Here is a 9697-nt window from a genome sequence, read left to right on the forward strand (position 1 = left end):
AAAAAAAAAAAAAAGAAAGAGCAATCAGCTTGCTAAGGTCTGAGGCTGCACAGATGGCTGGAACGGACGTTCACACTCACTCTGACGCTGTACAGGGCGTTGACCAGTAAGTTCTTTATTTCTGTAAAGTTACTAGCAGCCCTCTGGGAGGCCCACATCTTGGAACCGCTCCGGCTGTATTCTACCTAAAATGAAAAGAAAAAATGTGAGTGAAAGGTAACCAAAGGTCTGGGGCACCCTCCTACCCTGCAAGGAGGCAAGAGGGGAGAGGAGAAGGCAGGGCAGGTGATGAACTGATGGATAAGTCATTCATTCCTACAAAGCTATGTCACACTCAACTCCTGGTTGCATAAAACATCCAGAAATCTCCCAGCTCCTGCACTTATGCGACCCACTCCTGGAAGATACTTACAATGTACTCACGGATGAGGCCGTGGGTGTGGAGGGGAGGAGTCCAGTGGCCCACAATCACACCTTCTGCTTCCCTGTGGAGTGACAACTGGAGATTTCGAGGGGCATCTGGCACTAGAAAAGAGTCGACTCGAGGTTAAAACCCATCTGCATAGTGGCCAACCAGGGGAGGATTTTGCTGAGCTTCAAACAAGGACAGGAAAGAACTCAGAGCTGGCAGTGGGACCCGTCCACCAGAAAGACCACTAGCTTGGTCTTCACACTGACAAGATGCCTTCCTGCTTCCTTTAGAAAGCAAGGTGTGCTGGCCTACACCACAGATCATGGCTCAGTCCAGTGTCCCATGAATTTGTGGCTCACAGGGGCTGCAGGATGAAATCACTTGGGCAGGCTGAGTCACCTCTGACTCCGGGACTTCCATGCTGTGAACCTAATCGCCACCAACAGCACCTGCTGCCCCTGCTTCTTGTATAACAAAATAGAGTACCGTGGGCATGACTACCATGGAATAAGACTAATTTCCCCACATCACAGAAATTCTTTATCCAAATGAACATGACAACCTTCAAAGCAGACTCCTTAATGAGTTTAGTGAAAGATATTTCAGGCTATGGAAAAAGATGACAGTTAGGTAGTTGCTCATGTTTTCCTCTCTTAGACACAGAAATTCGGTAAATTTCTTTAAAAGGGAGCCACAGAACTGCTGATATGCCTGGTGTGGGAATGGCGATGACCTCATACATACTAAGTATTGGGAAATACTGAGGGAAAGAACACAGAGGTGAAAACTAGATAAGAAGCACGGAAGAGGGCCATGGTGGAGAGAATTGGAAATTACTATTTTTTTTTTTCTTTTTCAAGACAGAGCCTCAAGCTGTCGCCCTGGGTAGAGTGCTGTGGCATCATAACTCAAAGCAACCTCCAACTCCTGGGCTCAAGCGATTCTCCTGCCCCCGTCTCCCAAGTAGCTGGGACTACAGGCATACACCACAACGACCAGCTATTTTTTGGTTGCAGCTGTCACTGTTGTTTGGTGGGCCCAGGCTGGATTCAAACCCGCCAGCTCAGGTGTATGTGGCTGGCACCTTAGCTGCTTAAGCCACAGGTGCCAAGCCTGAAATTAACTTATGATCCGAGAGCATTCTCCGACACTGTAAGGACGGTCAACATTCAACAACTCTGGCAAGACCCTCCTGCACACGTAAGATAGCTCTATGTTCCCACACTCCCGAGCATCCTTGGAAAAAGCTCTCAGAAGCCCAGGTAAGGTCCTCAATATGTCATAACAACAAACTATAACACTTACATCCTTCTGGAGTCCTCAGGGTCACAAAGTCATTGGTGTTGTGTGCCTTGCTCAGACATTGAACCTGCACTTTAACCTGATACGTGGTGTCTGGTTTCAAGACTTTTAATACAGTGTTTGTTTTATTGCTGTGGGTCTCCAGAGTCTTCCATATGCTTTCTCCAACCACCCTGTCCAAAAGAATAAAGATACTGTCACCTCGAGCAGAGATACAGGACTCCGTTAATACCGAGTCACACCATGCACATACAGCCAGTTTATAAACATCCAGCACCAATGGAGACATCACTTTCTTGTCCAGCAGCGAAGATGGGACCCACCTGTAGTAGACGTTATATACACAAGAAGCAGAAGGCATTTTCTTGGGCTTCATCCAGGTCAAAGTCACATCCCCAGAGAAGTCAGCTGTCCACTGAAGATTCTGTACTTTGTATACAGTTAACTCATCTAGAGAGATTAAGGGGTAAAAAAAGTCAAAGGAAGTTATATCTTATAAATCCTTGGATTTCAAAGAACCCAACAGGTCCTCTGCTTTTAAACAGAACTGCTACGATCTAGTTTGTTAGGAGGCCACATCATCATCTGAAAAAATATACCAGAAAATGTAGTTGAAACTTCCCTGTCCAACCTTTCCAAGGGTCTCCTACAATCCCAGTCATTGTAGTTTTTTCCTTTCTTTTCACTTCCTTCTTGCCTGTGACAATTTAAGCCTCTTTCTCAATAAAGAATGCTGCGAGTCCAATGTCATAACAGAATTCATTACCAAATGCACTCCAGGGAGGAACGAGTTAACCCCAACAGCAGCGTGAGGCTCGGTGAGAGCCATGGGGTATCAGCATGAGGTGGGAAGGCCATCAGAAACAAATCTAAGACCAGCATTTCAGCAACAGGGAGGAGGCAGCTGGAAATTATGGCAGTCTGGTTAAGCCTCACCTGACTCACAGCTCCCAAACTGGGCAGAATCTGTTTCATTTTCAGACTGAGGGAAAGTTCAAAAGGCTCCTAGCTAGAGATCCATGCAAGAAGCCCAGGATGAGCCCTGAGGGATGAGCCGCCCAGCCCAGCCCAGCCCAACCCAGCCCGGCCCAGCCCAGCCCGGCCCAGCCCAGCCCAGCCCAGCACTCACCACTGCAGGCCCTCTCGTCGCTCTCATCCGAGCAGTCCAGGAAGCCATCACAGCGCTCTGACAGCACAATGCAGGCCTCGCCATCCTCACACTTGAACTCCCTGCTCATACAGGTCAACGTGCTATGTGTGGCTGAAATACAAAGCGGAGGGCCGCGCTGTGATGATGGCTGGACCCAGGTTTACTTGGGTTTAGAAACAGTGTTTTAAAATCTTTGAACTAATTGGCTTTTACTTCGAAATACATCTCTAGGATGAGGAATAGTACAATCTACACTGGTGTTGTGGTATCGTTTTATTTAATATGAACAACTGAGATCTGCTTTCAGAAAAAGTGAGTCCTTTGAGCACGACATAGTGGCTTATGGCTGTAATCCCAGCAGTTTGGAAGGCTGAGGCAGGTGGATTGCTTGGGCTCAGGAGTTTGAGACCAGACTGAGCAAGAACAAGACCCCATCACTGCTAAAAATAGAAAAACGACCTGGGCATTGTGGCAGGTGCCAGCTACTCAGGAGGCTGAGGCAAGAGGATCACTCGAGCCCAAGAGTTTGAGGTTGCTGTGAGCTATGACATCACAGCACTCTACCAAGGATGACAGAGTGAGACTCTGTCTCCACCTGCCCCTCCACCCCTGCAAAAAAATGAGTGTTTTGGCCTCAAACAAACTAGGGTTTAAATTCTAACTCATCAGGACTAAGGACGAGAACCTCTGCTCTAGAACCAGGAACCAGTAATCCTGTTTTCTACCTGAGGCACTGCATCTACTGATGAGAACATCTCTTTAAGATGTAGGCAGAGGAAGTGGATAGTAATCAGACAGGAGCAACCAGGCTGATCAAGTGGAATGGATAAAGGATACAGGGATATTTTCCTGTATCAGTGAAAAGATAAAAGGATTGTGTGGGGAGGTAATGAGAAGGGCTGTGGGACTCAACTGATTTAAGGTTTCATTTGCAAGAAGAATTAAGGCTTTTTTGCATGAATCTCTAAGATGGAAGTACAGACTTCAGTACTCATAAAAGGAGAGGTCTCTAACCCACTAAATCTCAATGGGAGATGGGAGCTATCAAAAGCACTTAGGAGGTGTTTTTGTTTTGTTTTGTTTTTATAAACTACAATCCCTCATCTCCATGAAAATCCCTGCATTTCAGAATTCTATTACATGCTGAGCTAAAATCAGTTTGCCTTGGGAGGTGAAGGGGGGGCTTCATCACAAATGAAAGTGCATGAAAGCATGAACAAAGGTTTGAAGTTCAAGATGGAATTCCTCCATCCTTCTGGTGAATGTTCATGGAAGGTCTACCATGAATCACAGACTGCTCTCAGTGCTAAGAACACATGACCTATAAAACAAAGCACCTACCCTCACAGAATTTACTTTCTATTTGGAGAAACTGCAAACAAGCAGTAAATAAATAGGTGTATTCAGGGTTATGCCATTTTACGTGGAATAGTCAGAGAGACTCTTCCGCTCAGAAGGGAATTATTTTAAAAAATACCAAGATCACGTTTAAGTATTTCACTTGGGAACGTAGGCCCTCAGCAAAACATACTTAAACACGGAGGCCAGGGGAGCAAAAGTTTTTCTCTCACCTTCTCCTGCCCGCCTATCTCTCAGTCCCATTCTCCCCTGAGCCTAGCTTTAAAAACTAGAATCCCTATTACCCAAAGCAGATCACAGAAACCAGAACCCATTACGGCCAGCTATAAAATCTAAAAATATTACTCTAACTTCCCTTCCGCCTTTCTGGATAACAACTGGCCTCATGAACAAAATGATCAAAACTCTGCTCTTCTGGAAGCCACAGCTGGAGAGAATCTAAGACCTGCTCAGACAGCAAAAGGGTACGAATCTCTCAGCAGCCAGGCTCCCAGCCTCCGTCTGGGCAATCTGGTTGAGCAGACAGTACAAATCTCTACTTCCTCTGCAAAATTCTGATGAATGGGAGAAAAGATTTGCGTGGCTACTCTCCTAGGGCCTCTGGTGTACTTCCCAGTACTCTGCGGTATGAATATTCATAATGTGATCCTCTCCCTCCCAGAAATAGTCTTTTTTTTTTTTGTCTTAGTCTTCCTGTGTTGGTGATAAAGAAGGATACAGAATAATGTTCCCCGTCTTCTTGTGACCAAGTGGGAGCCCTCTCGCTTGGTCTCCGTCACCCACGGGGGGTGATCTTCAGGTCACACCAAGTGGCCAGTCTGAACGTGGCTGAGAATCTGAGATTTGGTTTGTTTGTTTCAAATGTGTCAAATTCTCTGAAAAGTCTGTTGTAAAAAGAAGTTCCATCCATGATGGGCTTTTGTCCTTTCAACCCTTGTTACCTGGTCAGTCTACAGTAACAAGAGTCTTTGGATCTCTTAGCCTGTCCTGGGAGTGAATATTTTGGTGGAGATCTTTGGATCTGCTTTTTTTATGCCCTCTTCAGGCACATATTATTTCCCTCTGTGTGTGGGGCAGCACCCTCTCTGGAAGGGGGGGGGTCTTAAGATCTAAAAGATCTGACAATTAAGTTTGCAAACGCATCCTAGAAAGTGTGCTCCGTGCCTCATAGCTGAATATCACTACGGTCACCTGCAAAGTGCCCCCTAAGTGCACAGACCCCAGCACCTAGTCCACCCTTCAAAGCAATTTTGGAACTCTTTTTCTGAAACGGCCATCAGCGCTGTCATCCTCTTACCCCTGATGTCCTGAATGTCATCAAAATGTCTTCTTTACAATATTTCCTTTATCTTTGGGTAGAGGAAAAAGTCTTTGGGGGCCAGATCAGGTGAATAGGGAGGGTATTACAATACAGTTGTTTTCTTTTTTCTTTTTTTTTTTGGAGACAGAGCCTCAGACTGTCACCCTGGGTAGAGTACTATGGCATCACAGCTCACAGCAACCTCCAACTCCTGGGCTCAAGTGATTCTCCTGCCTCCGCCTCCCAAGTAGCTAGAACTATAGGCACCCACGACAACACCTGGCTATTTTTTGGTTGCAGCCGTCCTTGTTATTTGGTGGGCCGGGCAGGATTCAAACCCACCAGCTCAGGTGTATGTGGCTGGCGCCTTAGCCACTTGAGCCACAGGCACCGAGCCTACAGTTGTTTTCTGGCTAAAAACTTGCTCACAGACAGCGCCGTGTGAGCTGGTGCATGGTCATGATGCAAGAGCCACACCTTTCACATGCCAAGATTTTCAGTGAAGATTTTCCTGTTTCTCTATTGATGTTTACCTGGTCAGCTGTGCTTCTCCCAGTCAGCCAACGATTTAGACGCACAATTCCACAAACGTATGCAATGTTCTCATCAGTTCTGCTCATCACTAGCCACCTTAACCTCTCTTCAGCAGCGATGCTTTCCCTCCCATTAGAAAAACATTTAATCCATTTGTACACTGCTGTTTTCTTCAGGGCATCATCCCTACACACTTGGACTCACCCGTCCTTGATTTGACTTCCACTCTTGCCAAGTTTAATAAGAAATTTCATGTTTGCTCCTTGCACTAATTCAAGCTCTGACATTCTCGCGAAGCCACACAAAAACTTGTAACAACAATAACGAACGGCACTCAGCAAGACACCACCGCCCGCTGACATGAACACAGCTGTGAGACACTGATACGCCAAGGTTCTGAGACCTGACTGAGCTGTGTGCACAGCGCTGCCAACGTAAGCGCACAATGGCAGGTTCACAAACTCAATTGTCAGACCTCGGTAGAGTGGAACAATGTAGGTCACACCATTTATTTCTCTATGGTCTTTGCCCCTCCAGGAAGAATGTAGTAAAATAGCATCAAACTACAGCTGAGTAATAAAGCAAAAGGATGTTTGAGGGTTCTTTATAAAACATGTCTCGACGTTTTAAAAGCAGGGAAACGTGGGTTTTGGGATCTGGGAACATGGGTGTCATTAATCTCCGAAAATTCTTAAACTGATTATTAAACCGATGACTAATGAGGACTTAGAACAGAACGCAGCGGCCTTCGGGGACCAGCTCCTCTAAGAAGAATCATGTTATAATAATCTCATTGCGCTTTTTGATAAGGCGATCAAATTAATGCTGAAAACATCGCGGAGATAGCACATCTGGATTTTAAGACCCTTAACTAAGCAACATCCTTGTGAATAAGATGGATTTGAAATGGGGTGAAAACACTGAAGAATGCCAATTAATGAATTAATATCACCCAGGAGGGCAATCCTATTTCTTTTCCTCTTTGTTAATTATTTTTAATGTTCATCTTCTTTTGTGGCTGCTGATTTGATTCAATGTTCCTACTGTTATTTGGGGGAGTGTGGGATCAACCTGCCCTGTTATTTTAATGCCCCAGGAGTCCACTTTGCTCATTATTTTAGTTTAAGCAGAACCGTACACTAATCCCTGTTCAGTTTCTCTGTGGTGGCTGTGGTGTATTCCTTCCAGATAAGAACTTTAATACTGTACAGATCACAACTTTCTGCAAGAAAAACCTAAATAAATACCCCAGTCTACAACTGACTACGCGATCCTCTTGAAACCTTAATTTTCTTTCTTATTTCTAACATGGAAATAATACCCAAACAAAACCTATTTTGAGAACTAAACGAAATGAACATGTGATTGACCTGAGAATAGTGAATGGCACATTAAAAGCCATGTTAGTTTCCAAATGTAAGTTTCTATCTGTAAATTCTTACTATTTCACCAGAAAATGAGCTATCCTATTGAACTTTATTTGCAGATATGGTAAGTGTGCCTTCCAAGTTTTCACCTAAGTCATTAATGACATTTGAAACAAGACAGGGCCACTTAAAAAGCATCAGAAAATTTTACAACAGCAAATGCAAGGGGCAAAGTGCAAGTCACGGGAAAACAACTACTTCTGATAAAACAGAAAGAAAAATAAAACGGCTGAAAAGAACAAGGAAGAAGACAGGCATGATAATGAAAGAAATATACACAGCAACAAACTAAGAAAATCCGTTAAGGGCTTAGAGAAGGTGGCAACTCCCAGCTAGATACTGAAAACTTAAAAAAAAAAAAAAAATCGACACAGCTGAATCATTTCTCCACTGAGAAAAACATGTAATAGTGCAAATAAAACTTACCTTAATTTTGAAAATAAGTGAAAAGGCTCAACCATACAAATTATAGAAGTGACAAAGAAATGAGAAAGGAATATAATATCCCAAGGTTAACCAAAGAAATAAAAATATTCCTTACTATCTAAATTTATCTGGATTTATAACTTAGTATCAAGAAATACCAAATGAGGGCGGCACCTGTGGCTCAAAAGAGTAGGGCGCTGGCCCCATATACTGGAGGCGGCGGGCTCAAAACCTGGCCCCGCCAAAAAACTGAAAAAAAAAAAAAAAGAAAGAAATACCAAATGATCTGAATCTTTCTGGTTCCTGAAAACAAGTGGCAGGTCCTTGATAAAGGGATTCACCCTCAAAATGCATCTGAATCGACTCAATTCCTAAGTTCAGACTGGAAGGGTTTAGTAGTACAGAATTTCTTACCATTTTCCTAAACTAAAAAAAGCAAGCAGACAAAACAAAAAATTCACCCAAGCTGGGAAATTGAAGGAGTAGGAATATTCAAAGAATATTTCATGAAAAAAGACCTCTCTGTGGCAACTTGTCAAATTGCCTGACTTTAAGACAAAGGTAGGATCCCGACAGCCAAAAAAAAGCAGAAGTGACGTTCTGGGAAATGAAAGGACGCAGAGCAGTGGGGGTCCTGGCACCTCTGTAGAAAAAGTGCAAAGAGAAAAATCTATGCATAGTAGAAATCAATGAGTTTATGTTTCAAGTTAAGGACTTGGCCGAGATTATTTTTCTCCTAAGTCAGAGCGTATCAAGACCTAAAGGACCTACTGAAATTTGTCTCCAAAAGCTCATGACCACAGAGGTCATTATAGGAAACAATGTGAGTGTAAGAGCTGGCAGACTCACATCCTCAGTCAGCTAGAGAAGATCACCAGCAAAGATGGACAGGAAGCCTCACATCCGCAGTCAGCTGGAGAAGATCACCAGCAAAGATGGACAGGCAGCAAAGGCCTTCTACAGTTTCTGACCTCACCTCTGAACTTCCCAACCGGACGTCTCAGGCTACCCTGGATGCTAATGTCAATCAATGAACCTGTTATCACCCCGAGCCCACCCAGGGAAACTCACGAACACTCATCCATCAGTTTCCCTCCCCCATCAAGAACAAATGTTCATTCTTCCTTCTTTCTGAGACCCACTGCAAAAAAATAATCACTGGCTACTGTGAAGATTACATTCAATATACCAAGAGGCCATTCTTCCATTTTTACCTTCACCGGCCCACCAGGTTACCCATAGTGGCCTCCTAACTGGCAGCTGGCCTCCAATCTCACCTCCTGCTTCTTCCAGACCATCTTCTATGATGAAGTCCGAGTGATCCACTGTATAAACACCTCTCCCTAAAACCTGCAATGGCTCCCCATGACCAGGGCAATGAAGTCCCACAGCCCCACCTTCACCTCTGCCCCACCCGTAGCTATTCCACGAGTCTGCTTTCTTATACCTCTGAGCCTCATGGCTTCCATGGTGTCCCTTGCTCCTGGGATGCCTCTCCTCTACCACCTTGCCCCAAAGTTCTCCATTAAACCCTTCTCAGGCATCATGGACTGGGATGCCTTTCCTGACCTGCTCCCACCTCTTCAGGAAGTTGGCCAGGTCCACTTCCAGACAGTTCCTTGGTCAGAATTCCATCACTGCTAACACCACACTATGTAACTGCTGGCTAGAATGTGTATTCCCAGCAACCTGACCAATGTCTGCCACATCGTGTGTGATCAACAAATGTGTGTCCAACCAGACAGAAATGTCCTTGCACACACACCTTTCATTATAACCAAGACCCT

The 9697-nt window shown here is 44.6% G+C and overlaps 1 protein-coding gene across 1 annotated transcript in view; it reads right to left on the bottom strand.

Annotated features, from left to right (window-relative positions):
- The window catches only part of SORL1 (sortilin related receptor 1), a 163983-nt gene that overhangs the window by 21482 nt on the left and 132804 nt on the right, over positions 1–9697 (bottom strand). The window contains exons 33-37 of the mRNA XM_012809544.1: positions 2844–2975; positions 2038–2164; positions 1718–1887; positions 413–525; positions 81–185 (exon numbers count right to left, since the gene is read on the bottom strand). Coding sequence (XP_012664998.1) covers positions 81–185; positions 413–525; positions 1718–1887; positions 2038–2164; positions 2844–2975 — 647 coding nt within the window. The remainder of the gene's footprint in view (positions 1–80; positions 186–412; positions 526–1717; positions 1888–2037; positions 2165–2843; positions 2976–9697) is intronic.

The sequence above is a fragment of the Otolemur garnettii genome, unplaced genomic scaffold, assembly GCF_000181295.1.
Source record: "Otolemur garnettii isolate 467f Iridium unplaced genomic scaffold, OtoGar3 scaffold00108, whole genome shotgun sequence".
Classification (NCBI taxonomy): Eukaryota; Metazoa; Chordata; class Mammalia; order Primates; family Galagidae; genus Otolemur; species Otolemur garnettii.